At 43.3% G+C, this 19,575-nt stretch overlaps 1 protein-coding gene across 3 annotated transcripts in view; it reads right to left on the minus strand.

Annotated features, from left to right (window-relative positions):
* Nucleotides 1–320: 320 nt before the first annotated feature.
* Nucleotides 321–19,575, minus strand: part of Mrrf (mitochondrial ribosome recycling factor) — a 67,537-nt gene continuing 48,282 nt past the window's right edge. For 2 of the 3 annotated variants that reach the window (XM_048432271.3, XM_048432268.3), the window contains 2 exons: nt 12,256–12,415; nt 321–930 (listed from right to left, as the gene is read on the minus strand). In XM_048432271.3, the coding sequence (XP_048288228.1) occupies nt 853–930; nt 12,256–12,415 (238 nt within the window). In that variant the 3' untranslated portion in view covers nt 321–852. The remainder of the gene's footprint in view (nt 931–12,255; nt 12,416–19,575) is intronic. The other variant, XM_048432270.3, reaches the window with a different exon arrangement.

Consider the following 19,575-nt stretch of genomic DNA (forward strand, 5'->3'; position numbering starts at 1 on the left):
GGTGCCAAGCCTGAGAGTCTGAGTTCGAGTCTCAGGTTCCACAAGGTGAACGGAGAACTGACTCATGGGAGTTGTCTGACCTCTACATGAGCACTATGGCATGTGCATTCATGTGGGCACGTGTGTGAATGTGTATGTATACAGAAATACAAAAAAGAGGTGGGTCACAGCAAAGCACCTGTCTATCAGGAAGACAGGCCCTAGCCAAATGGAGCTCATTACCAAATAAATGTTGGCAGAAAGAGTGGAATGACAGAAAGAAAAGCAAAGCATTAGGTGGGCGGCTACCAATTTTCTTACAACATAAACACACAGACAACTTCAAGCGTTATTCTGTGTCATTCTCCTCAGTCAATTTGTCATTACAGACGAACAGAAAAGAAAAACAAAGGTTTACATATGAGGAGCCCATGAGCTCAAACTGGGGCTGAGAGCAGGGGCAGGGGCAGGGAGAGTGCCCAGGGGTGGGACCGATGCCACACTGAGCTCAGTCCTCGTGGAGCGGCAGTGGGACGACAACCCAGAGGCAAACACACTGCTCCTGGTGGCTCTCCCACCCAAACCACCCTCTTTCCTCTGTGGTTATTTTTCCAATTTATTTAGGTTTGCTCATTAGCAGTCAGAGTGAAGTCAAAGGAGTTGGAAATGAGGGCAGGGTCTGATTCAGGCCTGGAAGAAAGCAGTCTTGTGGTGACCTCAGAGTCAAGGTCACTGCCACACCAGATTCCAAGGAAACAAGAGATTCAGTGCGCCTCCCGGTGGAGCAGCAGTGACAGCCTCCTATGGATGAACAGGGGAGTGGCAGGCGTCAGCTGGTCACCTAAGGGGTGACCAGAAAGTGACTGCTGACTTTCATCCAAGGAGTTCTTTGGTCTTTGCTGCCAGGTGCCTGTCCAGCTCTGTGACTGTGTCGTCGGCCATCTGGCTGATCTGCAAAAACAAAAGCAAAGTCTGGTGACTGAAACACGCAAACTTCACTGAGAAATAATGATGGTAACAAAGTTCCTATGAACTGAGTGTCACCCGGGCACTAAGAAATGTGTTCTCAACAACAGTCAGGCAAGGTAGATGAGATTATTCCCTTTTCAGATAAAAAAACAAGGCAGATCATTTATTCAGAGTGCACAGTCAGAAAGCCATAGTATCAAACTTTAATACACAGTAACCTGATTCTATAAGCCAACATTTTAAACTGCTATACAATACAGAAAAGCCAGCCAAGCTGCCACCTAATAAACCTTCAGGGCAGTGGTTCTGACACTTCCCAACGCTGCTCCTCGCGTGACTGTAACCCCCAACCATAAAGTTATTTCGTTGCTACATCATAACTGTAATTTTGCTACTGGTATGAGTCGTGACGTAAATATCCGTTATGTGACGCCTGTGGAAGAGTTGCTAAAGTCCCAAAGGTTGAGAACCATTGCTCTAGAACGCCGCACACTTCCGCTACTCCATTTCAGAGTCTTAGATAAACTGACAGAAAGACTATAAGACCCCAGAGCTAGAAAATCCAATAGACACAAAAATGCAAATTACAAGATACACCTTCAGCTGTCATTGTTAACAAAACTTGTTGCTATAGCTTCTAATTACAACATTCAGAAACTGCACACTACAGTGATAAGCTCCCATATCACAGGTAGAATTCAAATTGATGCAAATGATCATACTATTTAATCCCCAAATATCTCAACTGGGAAATTATCAAGCGAACATGACCCGAACATAAATTTCTTCTCTTATTCTAGTTATTTATGTATGGGTGCTTTGGCTACGTGTATGTTCACGCACCATGTGTGGAACTGGGGCCTGAGAGGCCCAGAAGAGCGTGTGAAATTCGCTGAGCTGGAGCTATGGAGAGTTGTGCCCACCATGTGAGGGCTGGGAATCTAACCTGGATCCTCTGGAAGAACAGCCAATACTCTTAACCACAGAGCCATTTCTTTAGTTCCAAGTTGTTTTTTTTTTTTAGTTTTTATTTTATTTATATGAATGTCTGTCTACATGTATGTGCCTGATACCTGGATGTCAGATTCCCTGAAACCAGAGTATGAACCACCATGTGGGTGCTAGAAACCAACCCCGGGGAGAACAATGAGCGCTCTTCATCAATGGACAACTTTCCAGCCCTAGCCTCCAGATTCTTAAGTTCTAGGTATAAAGATGTCTATGTGTATGTGTGTGTGCCTGCATGAGTTTATGTGCACTGCATTGTAAGTGTAGGTACTGAGGAGGTGATAAAAGCTGGTCAGATTGTTAGGAACTGGAGTCATGGGAGTGAAGAGCTGCCTGAAGTGGGTGATGGGAACTGAACCTGGGTCCTCTGTAAGAGCAGTACGCACTCTGAATTGTGGAACCAACTCTCCAGCCCCCTTCCCATACCAACTTAATTTTGAATAATGAAACTAAGTAGAAAATCTAAAGTTACAGTATGGGAGAGCAAATGAACACATACAGGCATTACAATGGTTGTGTCAAATTCTAGGGAGAGAAAACACATTTGATTAAGACCCTAGCATGGGTTACATTTGTAATAATAAAAAGCATGTTTGAATAATGCTTCAAGATATTCTTACATCTTGGAGGCATGTTCATGCTTTCCTTCAAGTAAAAAATAATTCAACATAGAAACTTTCATTAGATAAATATATATAGAAGAACTAATCTATAAAATATCTAAACAAAAATTACAGACTTTAAAAAAATAAGCTGAGGATGGTGTTGCATGCCTTTAATCCCAGCACTTAGGAGCCAGAGGCAGGTGGATCTTTGTGAGTTCAACGCCAGCCTGGTCTACAAAAAGAGTTCCAGGACAGCCAGGGATATACAGAGAAACCCTGTCTCAAAACAAAACAAGCAAACAAAAACACCACTACCAAGAAACTAAGACACTTGCCAAAATCTTTTAACTTTTATTAAACATTTTTCATAATATCTTCCTTCCCCTACCTACCAAAATTCATGTTCTTTCTCTCCCCCTTTTACCACTCTCTCAAAAAAGAAAAAACTAAAAAATCAAAACAAACTAATAAAAGAGAGAGAAGAATAAAAAGAAAATCAATAAGACAAAAAACAAAAAGAAAATGTGTACCCCCCACCCCAATTTAGTGCTGCCTGGCCAATCACTCCTGGACATGGGGCATCCCTCCAGTGTGGCTGATACACCCAGTGACACTCCATTGGAGAAAACAGATTTTCCCTTTTCCAGAAGTATCAACTGCTTCTTGGTTGGGCGGCGAGGGGCTGGGGGGGGGGGGTTGTGTTCACTCCCTCTTCTTGGCACTGGATTTTGTGTGATTTGGCCCTGTGCAGGTCTTATGCATGCTGTCAGTCTCTGACTCACATGCCTGCTGTGCTCCTTAGGGTCACTCACCACCTCTGTCTCTTAGTCTTTCTGCCCTCCTCATTTGATAAAGACAACCCTCCAAGGACTGAGTGCCCCACTCTCTGCACTAACCAGTGTGGCTCTGTGCGGTAACTATCATCTACTGCCAGAAGACGCTTCTTGGATGGGGGCTGAGCAAAGCTCTGTTCTGTGGGTATTGCAAGCAAATATGTCATTAGGAGTAATTTTATTGCTAGGTTCCTTTAGCAGAAGAGTAACAGTAGGCTTCACCCTAGGCCCATGACCTATCTAGTCTCAGTTTCTTGGCCACTTTATCAGTGCCATGGATGGGTTTTCATCACATAAAATGGGCCTTGAATCAAAAGCAAACAAAAACAAAACAAGGGGAATACTTTGGTTACTCCTACAATGTGGTCACTATGGCATGAGTAATTCTTGCAGGCAGCCTCTGCTGTAGGTCACAGGGTTTGTAGTTTGATGAAAGTGATTATTTTTCTCTTCGGGGACAATGCAAAGTACTTTCCAGCACCATGAAGATTAGTGGGCAGGGGTGAAGCTTCTAGTTGGGCACCACCTCGATTTACATGTTTGACGACATAAGTTGTCTTCAGTAATAGGGTCCTACCGTCAGAGTATAGAGAGTAATCAACAGTCTGAACAATAGACTGTGAAATTTTTTGGGGGGGGTGGGGTGGGAGACTGATTTATGGGACCTTTTTGGCCAATGACTCAACAAGATGTAACCCACTCCCGAATGGAGGTTTTACTTGCTGGCATAAAATGTCTTTTTATATATGGCATATGATGTCTAGTTGGAGCACTGTCTCCCTCATTATACAGTGATTCCATTTAAATTTCATGCCAAAATCTTAACATTCTTTTAGTGATGGGAATATAAAAGGTTATTTAGGTTTGTACTGGTCATATCCCACCTAAGACACAGCACATATCAAGTTGTCAGGAAATATTTATTAACAGAAAAATTATTAAAGGTCTTTGAATTTTTCTGCAGCAAGTATGCATGCCTTCCTCAGAATAAAAACATGATTTAGTAGGTGCTGCAGTCCCCCGTCTAAGTCTACATGGGGCTGAGATGAAGGCAGACAGCACTGGCAGGAAGCTCTGAGGGCTAGCACAGTGTGCAGATCTGTGTGCTCAGCAGCACGGTGTGCAGATCTGTGTGCTCAGCAGCACGGTGTGCAGGTCTGTGTGCTCAGCAGCACGGTGTGCAGGTCTGTGTGCTCAGCAGCACAGTGTGCAGGTCTGTGTGCTCAGCAGCACAGTGTGCAGGTCTGTGTGCTCAGCAGCACGGTGTGCAGGTCTGTGTGCTCAGCAGCACGGTGTGCAGGTCTGTGTGCTCAGCAGCACAGCAGCTGCTTGACAACTTTATTTGCCGACCACAGGCCTTGGCCAGGAATTAGGAACTAAATACATGGCTTGAAAGAACAGAAACTAAGCAGGGCTCGCAGCAATTGGTCCCAGGCAGGAGAGCTCTCACCATAGCAAAAGCTACACATTTTTTTAGCTGGAAAAGCACAGCTCCTGGATGCTCCTGGATGTTCTGGAAGAACGGCTGGACTCAGAATGGCAGTTGCTCCCTCTTCTGTAGTCAGTCACAAATGTCTGAGACGCTTCTGGTCCCTGGAGCTTCCCTTCATAGACCAGAAGCAGTGTCAGCAAACACCAGCACTGCAGGCTGCCAGCCTGGGCCAGCCAAGGGTGAAGGTTATCAGGGTAGAAGGATTGAGAAATGGAGGGGAATACCCAGGCTAACAATCTGAGGACATGGGAGAATAGGAGCAAGTGACATTTCGCCTCGAAGTCTTTTCCTCACCCATCAAGGTGCTAGAGAGGTGCTAGTCCCTTCCTCAGCTAACGGTTAAGTAAAAACAGGGCTAGACAAGCTTGCCATAAGTGTATTATTTTATGCAAATGCTGGCTGTGTTACTGTGGCTTTTACTACCACTTTCTGACTTCAAGCTAATCCATTAACAAAAGTATTTACTAGCGTTCTAGCAGCTGGTTAGTACAAAAGGCCCCGGCACAGGTCACCTACAGGCTCACCATTTTCATCTTTATGCAACGCCTGCTGCTGAGTACTCGCCACATGCAGACACTGGTTAACGATCCACATGGCACATGAAATGCTGCTGTCTCCTTTAGCATGTTTTCACCTAGCAGCTACATAGGAGTTTCAACTGTATAAAAGCTTTCTGTTTCTGTTAACTCATTATTGAAATCCGACCATCCCACAGAACCCTTATAAAGTGAACAGTTATTGTACCCATTCTACAGAAAACAAAACCAAGATAATCTTGGGCAAGATTGCTCAGCCCACTCTGCTCTACCCACTAACTTATGCGATGTGATCTCCTGACTGACAGTCTTATTTCACAGCACCTGGCCTATTCCTTCCTTACCCTAGCCATGTTGTGCTAGGGTCACTGAGAGGGTTAATTCCATTTCCTTTAAAATCACAAGGTCAGGCACCACAGTGGACAAACAGAGTGAAGGTTATCAAGGACCATCAATATCATTCACGTTTAAGCACATGTATCTTCTGATCCTCCGATCACTCTTGTGAGACGGGCACAGACCATTCCACTTCACAGATGAGCAAAGAGATTCACAGGTGAGAGAAGACATTTGCTCACTTTCACAGCTGGGAAGTGTGAATGCCTGACTCCAAAGCAAGAAGCATTTCCACTCTCACACCACACCTTATAAAATTATACACTATCACCAACAGCACCAGGACCACTGCCACCACTGTGTTTCCTGGTTACCAGTTAAAGAGAATGGAAGACTTTAAGGACACAGCATGGGTGACAGGAGCACACCTGAACACAGTCATCCTTCATGAAGACCAACTTACCCGGTGTAGCACCCAGCCTGCTGCCTGCCTGAAGGAGCCCTCCCCTCCTTGAGCTCCACTAGCACCCGGCTTCACTCATTCCAGGGAGAGTTGCTTCTCAGAGAAAGACAGCAGTGAAAGGATCTTGGCCAGAGCCACTGGCAGTTTCTGCCAAATGCTTTAATGTTCAGCACGCCCATTTATGGCAAACTAAAATGAAGGTACCACAGCAGGCTGGCAGATGTCAGGAGTCCTGAGTAGGAACATCTCTGGTCCTGCTGGCCTGGCTTAGGGGCTGAGGGAATCAGGGATCAGATGCAATGACTGAGACAGAACTTATAGCTCAATCACTTCAATCTTACACACCAAAGATGAAAGAAATATTGTTATAAAAATATTTCAAAAGAATCTGACCACCAAAGAATTTTAAAAATGATTTTATAAGAAAAGGTCAATTCCATACAATAAAAGGCTGTTCACAATTCCATCACTGAAATAACTTCTGATATTTTGATAATTACAAGCTACCCATCTTTGTATGCCTGTGTATCTTCAAAACTTCTTTATTAGACTTACTTACTCATTTTATGTGTGTATGGTTTTCTGTTGTCGTTGTTTTTTTTTTTTTTTTCCCCAGACAAGGTTTCTTTGTGTAATAGCTTCTGCTGTCCTGGAAATCACTATGTAGACCAGGCTTGCCCAAATTCACTGAGATCTGTTAGCCTCCGCCTCCCAAGTGTTGGGATTAAAGGTATGCAATACCACCGCCCAGCATGTGTGTGTGTGTTATATGCATGTGCCCACCATATATGCTTGGTGCCCACAGAGGTCAGAACCCCGGAACTGGAGTTACAAATGGTTGGGAGTCACCACATGAGTGTTGGGAAATGAATCTGGTCCTCTGTAACAGCTGTCAGTATCTTAACCACTGAGCCATCTCTCCAGCTACAGCTTGTCTTTATAAAAATGTAACTGTAATGTTATTGTACAGCACACTATTTTAAAAAATAATACATTTACCAGTGTAGTGACACACACCTTTAATCCCAGGACTTGGGAAGCAGAGGCACGCAGATCTGAGTTTGAGGCAGCTTGGTCTAGAGAGTGAGTTCCAGAACAGCCAGGGCTACAGAGAAACCCTGTTTCGAAAAAATAAATAATTCTAAAAAATTTTCATGTCAATGAAATCTTTTCATAACCTCAATATAGATTTCAATGACGGGAATTCCAAGGACACAAACAATGACTTTCAGGAACTTGGTTCCTAGTTTTCTATCATTAGACATAACACGCCAATGACACACACAGCCCCATAGATCGAGGCTGACAATTTCTCTTAGATATGTTCCTAAGTTATAAATCAGAAATAAATGGTTGGGGTATCTGTTGTACTATCCTTTAGGAAGGCTATAAAGATTTATAAGAACAAACAAATTATGAAAGAGGATATAAAGCTAATGGATTTTTTAGTTCTAATCTGTCATGGCGGTTAATAGATGCATAAAAATAAATTCAACAGTAAAAATGTAAAATACAACATAAAGCACCACAGGTGCGGATGGCCTTAGAAAAAAATATAGGTGTTTTGTCTGTATGTTTGTGCACCACGTGTGTGCTCGCTACCCAGGGAGGCCAGAAGAGGGGTGTGAGATCCCTTACGGCTGGAGTTACAGATGGTTGTGGCTGCTGGAAGAGCAGACAGTGAGGTTAACTGTTGAGCTCCTCTCCAGCTCCCGAATGACTGTTCTAACTGCTCAATGGGACATAGAGACTTTTAGTCTGGTTAATTTTAGTGTGTGACTTTTTTATACTAAAGTTTATTTAAAAGTAAACACATCTTAAAAACCATTCCTCCAGAGAGTAAATATTATTTGAAGACAAACAAAAAATCGTAAGCTCGGATTCAAATTTTAGTTCAGCAAACTTTTAGTTTAGACAGTAGACACGTCTGCAATCCTCGTGTCCCAGAGACTACACGAGGTGTGGTGAACACGCCTCCAATCCTCGTATCCTAGAGATTAAGATAGGAGGACTGCAATGAATCTGAGGCTAACCTGGGCTACATAATGAGTACCATGCCAACTAGGGCAACACAGCAAGGTACTGTCTCTTAAAAACAAAAACTCAATCTAAATGTTATAATCTAGAAAAAGGAAGAATAATCCAGTGTGGTGATGTATACCTGCAACCCCAGCACTCAGAAGGCCGCGAGAGGAGGATCAGGAGTGTGAGTCCCGCCTCAGATACAGAAAGGCAACCATGCAACTGTGACCAAGAGGAGAGACAAACGACCACACACACACTCTAGGCCTGAAGTGGCTTTAGAGACATAGATGAAGAACCTTACAAATATGGCATTTCTGGGCTGGGGTGAAGCTCAGTGGTAGAGCACTTACAAAGTGTATGTGGGGCTCTGAGTCAGTCCCCAGCACTGAGGACAAACACACAAGCAAACCAATGCATTTCTCTAGTCAGTGATCTACACTTGGTATGTCCTACCCCAAGAAAACACAAAGATTTATAAGGAAGATATTCACTGTAACTTTTGTAACCTCACATAATTTTTTAAAATAAGTTTTTTAAAATAAAAATATCTACAAGCAGAACTTCTAAAAAATATGGACCCAAAATGAACTATTGAGCAATCATTAGGAGGTTATTTGAAAAATATTTTCAAACACATAAACAGTATCTTTACTAACAAGTTAAAAATTAAACCTGGACTCAAAAGTGTATGTGTGTATGTATATACACACACAGATATATTACATACTCAATATCGCTTAAAACTATGTGTTGAAAAAAGAAAAGGACTATTTCAAAATGCTAAGTGATACCTCTGAGTTCATGGATGATTCTCTTTCACAATGCTAAACGGTCTTCACATTTTATATTCTTTATAATGAACAGATATTACTTTGATAATTAGGAACAAAAAAAAACTTAAACTGTTAAAGCAACAATCAGCCAGTGGCTTTATTATATAAAGCAAAGCAAAGCAAAACTAATAGTGGAAACTCCTTCGGTGCCATCCAAATAGAGACAGGAACACACTGCAAAGTACACAGGGCTGCCTCCACTGTTTCCCTATCCAAACTTCAACCACACAACTGTAAGGGAAGGTAACAAAAGAGTAAGAATAACATGGAAATGATGTCTCTTCAGCCAGACTCTTACACTGGAGAGACCGCGGTACAGTGCACAACCTGCAGGAGCCCACGGAGACGCTGGTCACCTCTACTCTACTGAGTCAGTGAATGCCTCCATTCTGTCCCACAGTAATCAGACCTCAGTTTAGTACCAAAGAACAAAGAATTTCAGTTAGAAAGAATAATGGAGTAGGAAGCAGTGGAAAGAAAGTAGAATCTGAAAAGGGTGGGAAGCCAGTGGTTGTGAGGGAAGTCTCCTGTCAAGTTCTTCATCAAGTGTGGTTGAACAAGAGCACTGATTCTCTGACCGTTCTTCCTCTTCAAGGAGCATGGACTCTGCACTCTAAGGCAGACTCCAACTTGCTGAATGAGGAGTCTGACAGCTTAACAAGTTCACAGCCAGGAAGCAGCACAAGGGCCAATGTCCACTGCAGAGATGGAACCCCCTAGGATAGCAAGGAGGATCAGGCTCTGAGCCCTGGTCGGTGCTCAGAGGACAGCTGAATCTGTGACTGTCCCTCTGAGCAAACACATGAGGGCAGAAAGACAGCGAGAGGGGAGACTGGAAATTAAAATGCGAGACATCCTAACAGACCTTCTAGCATCCTAGGAGCCCTTTCGAGGGAGAAATCACCAAACGCTTTTTATAGAAAAAACAGACCCCAAGGGTCAAGTAATTTCTCCAAGGTCACAGAACATCTGCTGCAGAATGACTTTTCCTTTTGGATTGTAAGCTTCTGGTTCTTTCCCAGTATGCTTTTGTAGAATTAGCAGAGAAACACTTTAAAATACATGTTTCAAAGCTGGAGAGGTGACTTAGTAGTTAAGAGCACTTACTGCTCTTTCAGAGGATTCAAGTTCAATTCCCAACACCCACATCAGTTGCTTTAGCTACCTGTAATTCCAACTCCAGGGGCTCTGATATGGGGCACTTGCACTCACTTGTATATCTCCCACAAAAACACACACGTATACATAATATAAAAAATCTTTTAAAAACACCATTTCTAGGAAATACACTAAATCAGAAGATGTAGGAACGATGCTCAGGAACCAAAGTTCCCCTAGGTGATTGCTGGCTGAACTACAACCAGAATGCTAACTGCTGGTTCAAAATGAGGACAGTGATTCACTCCACGCCTCCTCCAGGCCCCAACAGCGCTCCTGCTTTGCCTGCGTCTTCTTTCACGCCCCAGTCACACCCAGCTTTCCCCAGCTTTCCTAAAATGATGCTTTCATTGTGTACACAGCAGCTCTGAGGTCTACCAAACACTTTGTATGACATTACTCATTTCATTTCCTAAGTCCTCCGATATTGCCTCCTACAGTGTTCTCTACCTGGCCTCCACGGTCACTTTTCCTAGGCACACATGTGATCTCATTGATTGAAAAATGAGACCTTTCCAGAAAGTTACTGGATAAGAACTGCCTGGGAAGCACTAAAAAATTTCCGGCACCACTCCAGATTCACCGACTTAGTATCTGGGAGCAAGCCTCAGATACTTGCCTAGGGGTGGGGACAAGTGCACACGTATGTGCACAAGTGTAAAAACCATGTTTTCATCAATCACTCCCCACCTTAGATTTTGGGTCAGAGTCTCTCACTGAACCTAGAGCTCACCTTCAGCTAGAATGTCTGGCCAGCGAGCCCCAGAGTTCCTCCATCTCCACACCCTCCCATCCCTACGCTGGGATTACAGGCAAGCACCTCCATGTGGGTTCAGAGGGATCTAATTCAAGTCCTCGTTCTTACATAGCAAACGTGTTACCAGCTGAGTAATCTCCCTAATTCCTAGACCTCTTCATTTTTCCTAAGGATAAAATATTCTTCATCAAATGTTCACACACACCCTTCAGACTCTATGAAGTAAGTCGATACTTCGAAGCAGCAATACTATCTGGCTTGACCATGCAACAAGCTTAGCCAATGGGAAGGGACAGAGCAGGTCCCTGAAATGAACTTAGGTGGTTGGATTTATAGTCCTGGCACCTACTGTTGCCAAGAAAGGATGTTCTGGCACTTGTTGATACTGGAAGATTGTGATATATAAAGCAAACTTGAGCCCGATCTATGGTTTGAAACTGAGCTCACAAGTCCAACCTAGAACTATCTAGCCCCAGCTGGCCCACAGAAAGGAGAGTAAGAAATGAAATCATCCAGTTTTAGGTAGCTGGTTACATCATTATTGTGGCTCCTGGTACTGACACAGATGCATAGTCAATGTGGAAATGCTCTGGACATTGTTCACATTCAAATTCCTTACCTGGTATATAAGACCTTTTAGGATGTGGTCACTCTGTTTCCTCACTCACTGCCTTCACTAGGATTAAGCCCTGCTGGTCCAAGTGGGAAATGTTCTTTTCCATCACCACAGTCTGCTCTTGCTCTTGTCTACATGACCCTGACCTTTTACTACTGCACTCCAGCAGCACAAAGAGAACACAGCTGCTCACTCCTCCACACTCAGAAAGCTAGACAGCAAGGCAAGCAGCCCTAGGTCTGGATCCGATCTCTATCACTATCAGCAAGAGTTTGAGCAGGTTCCCAAACTTTCCCAACCAGGTCTCCTCACTCTCCTCTTACAATCCTGCTGCTGTTTCAGTGATGGGGACTGAATGCAGGGCCTTGTGAATGCTAGGCACTTGGCTGTTCTTCCAGCCTCCAACTCAGTTTTGTAGTGATGGAGGAAATGAAGTAAAGTGTCCAGCAGAGAGCCTAGCACACAACCAAGGATCAACAGCCTCTTCTCCTCTTCTGTGGATCTTTCCAGGGTCTACAAGGCTAGACTTAGAACAGGGACTTAGTGTTGACCAGAGGCATTCTGTTTTGTTGTCCCTGCTTCAGATAGGAATACACAGACTCCTCAGGTCAGACACAGAAACACTACATCTGTTGGCAACAGTACCTGTTTCTCTATGAGCCTGATGGTGTCCTCCGAGGCTTTGTCCTTTGATTTCTTCAGCTTATTCATTGCATTAGTGCGAACCTTCCGTAAATTTTCTTTGGCCTTGTTGGTGCTCTGTTTGGCCAGTTTTACCAGCATTTCTCTGTGTTCCCTGGTTACTCTGAAAAACACACACACACACACATACACACACAAAAATTGAACAAAACTATTTTTTCTAGTAAGATGCTGACCACCAGTCAAGAATTTAACACCATTCTGTTTACTAGCTCAACAGTCTACAGCTTTGATCTGTTAGCTGACAACCTTCACACTCCTGACAGATGCCAATACACATGCTTAGTTCCCATTGACTTATCTGGTAAATGCAAGTAAGAGACATTACAGAACCAGACAGGCGAGGTGGACCCAGAGTCAACACTCAGTCAAGCTACTTACAAGATGCAGACATGTCTTTTCAAAAGTCTATCAGGACCCAACAGGCGGGACGGACTAAAATGAGCATTTTCCATTGACCCTGACACATTTGAAAAGTTCAATAAAAGGAACCAATCAGTCACAATTAGCTTTCCCTTCCTCCAAAATGTTCTTTTCCATTCCACAGCAATGCAAATTGAGGGACACTACAGAAATAATGCTATTACTAAACTTCTACATCACTCAACTTTCAGCATCCTGATTACTATGACTAAATAGTTAGGAATCACCTCAAACCCAAGATAGAGCACGAGTCCCCTGAAACACATAACAACCGCAGCACCAGTTGACTCAGAAAGCACCTTTGAAAGTATTCAGCAACCTATCAGGACTTGGTGAATGCTATCAGTCTGGTTTTGTTTTGCTTGTGTGTGCTTGCATGAGTGGTTCTGGTTGTCCTGGAACTTACCATGTAGATCAGGTTGGCCTGCAACTCAAAGATCCACCTGCCACTGCGTCCTGAGTGCTGGGATTAAAGGCATGCACCACTCAGATAAATGTCGGTTTTTATTGTCAGCATCTTCATCATCACAACAATGAGTGTAAACCATTAAGAAAGGCATTTTACTACAAACGCCATTAATATTTCACATTTAATCATTATAACAACCTAGCAACACAGTCCAGCATAAATGTCCTGCCTTCTTTTCTCCATCTTGTAAACACTGAGTGCTAAGAACTGAGATAATGGATTTGGATGAAGCTATTGCTCTTCATCCCGCTCCTACAGAATTTAGCTAAAGAGAAAGGCAAGAAGACATTCATCAGAGTGTGAGAAGTGCTGTCGTGACTGAAGTAAAAAAAGAAAGGGGGCCATAAAGGAGCAGCTCAACAGACCTGTCCTAGAGAAATGACACCTAAATGTGTCAGGTCATTAGGTCAACTCACCAATGCTCTGGGTGTCTTGCTCACAGGCACAACCAGGAATGCATGTTCCAACCCTAAAATTACACTACACAACTTGCATAATTTAAGGAAATGTGTGTAAAAATGTTGGGCATGAGCTCAGGGCAGAAGCTTCCAGGTCACATTTGTTTCTCTGGATCATAGCACAAGCTGAGATAGAGTATCCATCAGCCCAGGATGATTATAAAGAAGAATACCTAATATGTAGTTTGGGAAATACATATCTATTATTATAATCCATGGTGAAGTGTTATAAACCATAGAGATTTGTCACTTGTCACTGCAGCATAATTTACACTAATCCTAACTAGATTTGAAGATTAAGTTCAAGTTTCTAGTGCTAGCAGGGCAAATAGGATTCCCAAGAAAAAGCATGTGTAAAAGCTTTGAGGTGTTTCATTTGAGGAACCAGAAGAGCAGATAACAATAAAAGGAGTAACAAGAGACGAAGGCTTGAAAGCTATATCCTGGACGGTCTTACTAGATCATGAACCCTGTCCTAGTCAGGTTACTATTGCTGTGATGAAACACCACAATCAAAAGTAACTTGGGAGGAAAGGGCTTATTTGGCTTATACTTCATCATCACCATCAGGACAGGAACTCAAACGCTAGGAACCTGTAGGCAGGAGCTGATAAAGATACTATGGAGGGGTGCTGCTTACTGGCTTCCTCAGCCTGCCTTCTTCTTCTTCTTTTTTTTTTTAAAAATTTATTTATTTATTATGTATACAGCATTCTGCTTACATTCATGCTTGCAGGCCAGAAGAGGGCACCAGATCTCATTACAGATGGTTGTGAGCCACCATGTGGTTGCTGGGAATTGAACTCAGGACCTTTGGAAGAGCAGGCGGTACTCTTAACCACTGAGCCATCTCTCCAGCCCTCAGCCTGCCTTCTTATGGAACCCAGGACCACAAGTTCAAGGATAGAACTATCCCCAATGGGCTGGGCCCTCCTCTATCAAGTCCCAGGCTTGCCTATAGTCTGATCTTATGGAGGCACTTTTTCTTTTTCCTTTTTTGAAAGTCTATTTCTTTTTTTTTCCATTAAAAAATTTACACTTCCTCCCCTCCTTCCATTCCCCTCCCCCTCTTCCCTCTCCCTCTTTAAGAGAGGGCAGGGAACACCTGCCCTGTGAGAAGTTCAAGGCCCTCCCCACTACATTCAGGCATAGGAAGCTTTGCATCCAAATAGACTAGGGTCCCAAAAAGCCAGTACATGCAGTAGAGACAAGTCCCAGTGCCTTTATCAATGGCTTCTCAGTCAGCCCCCATTGTCAGCCACATTCAGAGAGTCCGGTTTAATCACACGGAGGCATTTTTTCAATTGAGCCTCTCTCCTCTCTGATGATTCTAACTTGTGTCAAGTCGGATAACACTAGCCACCACAAACCCCATTTTTATAGATGAAGAAAATGAGGTCCAACCAAATGTGGTATCTTTGTTGCTATTCAGGGACTTTTGAGACAGGGTCTCACTATGTCACCCACAATCTCCCCAGTGCTGTGATTACAGACATACGCTGCCAGGACCAGCCTAAATTTGGAATATTATTTGTAGTCAAACCCAGAATGACCTGTCTCAAAAGTCATTGATTGATTTTTTAACAAACTCCTCTGCCCCTGAGATCAACAATCCTGGGTGAGCTGAGCAAGCACAGTCCCAAGTTCAAGGCACAGTAGTAGTGATTCAATGGCTCCCAAGTTCTGGGTACATGCAGTGTGTACGGGCGAGGGAGGACACATGGTAAATATTTCGTGACATCTACACATTGTTTTTTTTCCATGACAAAAAGAATTTAAATAAAGACAGTCTCTAAAGACAAAGCAGACAGTTAAATTATGAGATCACTAAGCACCTCCAAACCTCTCCTCAAATTAAGAGTCCCATTTTTTCTAAACAAGAAACTGAGTCTCAGAGATGTTAAGTGACCGACCCACGGGTTTGAGTAACAAGACTGGGATTCAAACCTAGATCTTTCTGGCCTGTACCCTGTAATCTATTTCCAATAAATCACGAACTTTTGCTTCCAGGCAGAAAGCTTTCAAAGTCGTAATACAAAGCTTGGGACTGAAAAGGACAAAACCACCATGTCAGGAGTTTAGGGATTTGGATCTGATCTTGTTACTTTTATGGTTTTTAATTCACTGAATGAAAATCATGCTGACATGTTTAGGTCCCTTTTTTGTTTTGCCAAAGCATATGTCAGTATAAAGAAGGAACAGGAAAATTAAAACTTGATCCACTGATTCAAAAAACCTAATCCTGCTGAAATACTAGGAGGAACAGAAAAGAAACGAAGAAACCTCTTAAACCTCTCCAAAAAGATCTTCTTAAAATACTTCAATCTTGTGTTTCATACATAATTTGCAATAGGTATCCCACCGTTGAAAAACCTTTAATAAAGAAAGTTAACTAGCTTTTCACTGCTTTGTTTATATTTCAAATGGAAAAAACCCACACATTTTAAAGAAGCATAAATTGGGACTTGAAAAGCCTCAAGAATAAAAGGTTATATAAAAAACGAAATCATTACATGTAAAGTAGCCTTAACACAATGTATTATTTTACATAAATGTTATTACCACAAACTAACAGCAGTTTCTAAGTGTAACAGTGTATAACTATTACTGACATTTAAAAAAAAATACATGCTTTAGGATTCACATTCACAGCCAGTTGTCAAAAAATATATTAGGAAAAGGAGAGGGAAATGCAGCAAGAATGGGGAAAGAGGTGAGAAAAGCTGGATATTGGGCACAGAAAGGGTCAAGAGGAAGAAGGGCAGCTGTACTGGTGGATACTGAGCTTGTACTGCACAGTAAATACAAGAGCAGACACCTAGGGCAACAGTACCCTGAAGACAGTCATCCACGAGAAAGCTACTTAATCAAAGAAGACAAAAAATGACATCGCAGAGAGTGGTTCAGAGAAGCAGATACAACAGAGAGAAAGTACAGAGAGGGGGGGCAGCATAAAGTAGCCTCAAATACATGAGAGTGTTTATGGATGTTTTAATCAAACACATTTAATTGCTTCCTCATGAAGCAACAAGAGCACATCTGTTTTAGAAAAGAAACACACCACATTATATTATGGAAATATCTTAATCCCTTTCCAGTCCAGTGATTAATACATCAGATCATCTGCAGCTCACATTCATGGGGCTCTGGGAGTGGACTCACGTTTGTGTTCCAGGCGCCTGGTTGTCCGCTCTACATTGTACCCATTTGCTTCTCAAGCAACAGCTGAGCCCCTTCAGCTGCATGCCAGATCCTGTGCTAGTTGACACACACTACAGAGAGGCATGTCTAGTCTTTCCCCAGACACTGAAAAAAGGTATTGTGACTAGAGTGGAGGGAGCAGGAGGTAAGGACACCCAAAGTGAGGAGGCTGGCAGGGCTGACAGGTGCAAAGCCACATAGTGTCATACTGAATCATATGCAATGGAATGTTAGCCAGCCTTCAAGAGGAATGTAATTCTGATACATGTACACATTGATAAACCCAAGTGAAACAAAATCAGCTCAGACAGACACACATTGCATGACTCCATCTATATAAGATTCCTAAAGTAGTCAGAGACAGAAAGCAGAATGGTTTCCAGGGATCTCGTGTGTGTGTGTGTGTGTGTGTGTGTGTGTGTGTGTGTGTGTGTGTGTGTGTGTGTGTGTAACTCTTTGTGTAGCCCTGGCTGTCCTGGAACTTGCTCTGTAGACCATGCTAGCCTCGAACTCAGAGATCCACCAGCCTCCATTTCTCTGGGATTAAAGGTATGAGACACCACCACTGCCTGACTCATAATTATTTTTAAGGGAGGAGTATTAGCAAATTCTTCTACAAACAATGTGAAACACCACAAAAGAGGCTCAGAAGCTAAAGGAGATCTGACTGGGCTTGTACTGTGTATAGACAGCAATGTGCACACCATATCTAAGCAGAGAGAGACTATGCAGAAGCCCCTGGGCAGAGAGAGGGAAGCTGGAGACCCACCCCGTAGCAGCTTCTTGGCTGGGTGATGAAGACAGCAGTCTTTTCCTCTAAGGTCACACAGCCCTCCCAGCATGATGCAGGAGTTTTGGCTGAGCTGGCAGGGTCATACTTTGTTTGTACAAACTCCGCCAAGCAGGTCTTCCAGTAACATCCTGGATGGGGGCCTTCCTGCAGAATTCCTTGAGCATGTTCCCATGAACAATAAGCAGAGGGCATGCCCTGCTGGTAACTAACACACAGAAAAACCCACTGGCTGAAATGATACTTCTCATTGTTTCTACCAAACAGGACATATGTACAATGCTATACACCACCCAGGGAAATCCCTGCTAAGTTGGGTCATTACAGCAAAACCTACTTATGATGTCTTTGGTTACTTAAAAGGTGGCATTAAACACAGAAAAATGAGCTTATCCTAGAGCTCTACCACTTGCTAACTGAATACTAGATCCAACCTTTCCAAACTCAGTTTCAGAATGAGTATGGCTATTACTAAGAGGAGGATGCAAGGATTAAATGAAATGATGGGTGGCAAGGCCTTGGCACACTGCCAGCACATATGCACTGCAGGAGCGCTGCACAGGGTGGCTACACTAATTATTCTAACCACAGAATCTCCAAGACTTAGGGACAATAGGATAGAAGTGGTGAGGAAAAAAACACTTGAAAAGGATTTGGTTCCTTAAAGCTTTTGTTCACAGAATGGATGGAGAGCAGTGAAGGTAGGTAGAAGGACAGGGGTCAAGCCTGGTGGCACAGCCTATAATCTTGATTACTTGGGAGGCTAACATGAGAGGGCTGTCATGTTTAAGATCTTCCTGGACTATACAGAGTGAGTTCAAGGCTTGTCTGGGCAACTTTGTGAGACCCCCGCCTCAAAGCAAAAACTAAGGGCTAGGATATAGCTCAATGGTGAGACACTGGCCTAGCATGTGGGAAGTCCTAGGTTCAGGACTCAAGTACTACCAAGAAAGGAAATGGACAGAAAGAGAGGGCAGCAGCAGCAACGGGCCATAGAGGCCATGACTTCTGCCCCAATAGCCAGGGCCAGCAAGCAAAGAAGGCCGCTGCAGTCAACAGAACAGCACATCAAAACACATCTTTGACAATTCCAGAGAGAAAGCTTGCCACCCAGTCACTGGGCAGCTAGGAGACTCCCCCACAGTCAGCAGTAAACACATGCCCTGCTTCATTGTTTGCTAGAAGGAGCCATTCAATGCTTTGGGGCTATGAGACCTGAAGGAAATGTTTTTGTTTATGTAGCCCAGCCAGATTTCCTATGTTTCTAAGTATCCCCCCATTAACCTATCTTGCATACTTTAATGTCTTATAAAGGCAACAGACCAAAGGGAATCATACATTTGAGAAGGCTTTCTACCACGTATGCTAATTTTTAGTCTTCCTAGGGACACAACTGGCCATATGCTTTCAAAGGACTGTACACTGACTAAAGTCCAGGTAAGCATAACAGAAAGAAAAAGGATGAGTCCTAACTCCAGCTGCCTGCTGTACGGTCTCCATTACATCATCCATATTTTTCTCATTCAGCTAGAAGGACCAGAACCCAAATCCTGGACTAATGGACAGAACCCTTGCTGAGGCTCCCACACACATGACTGAGTACAGGTTTAGTGGACAAGTGACAGGTGACCGCTAACCTCTGCTCTGCTACCAATAGTCGGAGTGACCAGGGACACTGGCTTTTGCTCTCTGAACTGCAGCTGTCATCTGGCGAAGTACTTGAGGAAGGTCTGAAGACACTGGCGGGATTTTAGGACCACATCTTCCATGTCTAAGTTCAGTTTCCCTGTCTGTCAAACATGTCTAATTCTACTTGAGATAATTAAATAAGTCAATAAATGTGACGGTACATGGTGATATATCATAAACATTATTTGCTACTACTAGGAGTGGGTTAGGGTAAAAATGTTGCCTCTTGGTCC

This window comes from Myodes glareolus, chromosome 21, assembly GCF_982192425.1.
Source record: "Myodes glareolus chromosome 21, mMyoGla1.1, whole genome shotgun sequence".
NCBI lineage: Eukaryota > Metazoa > Chordata > Mammalia > Rodentia > Cricetidae > Myodes > Myodes glareolus.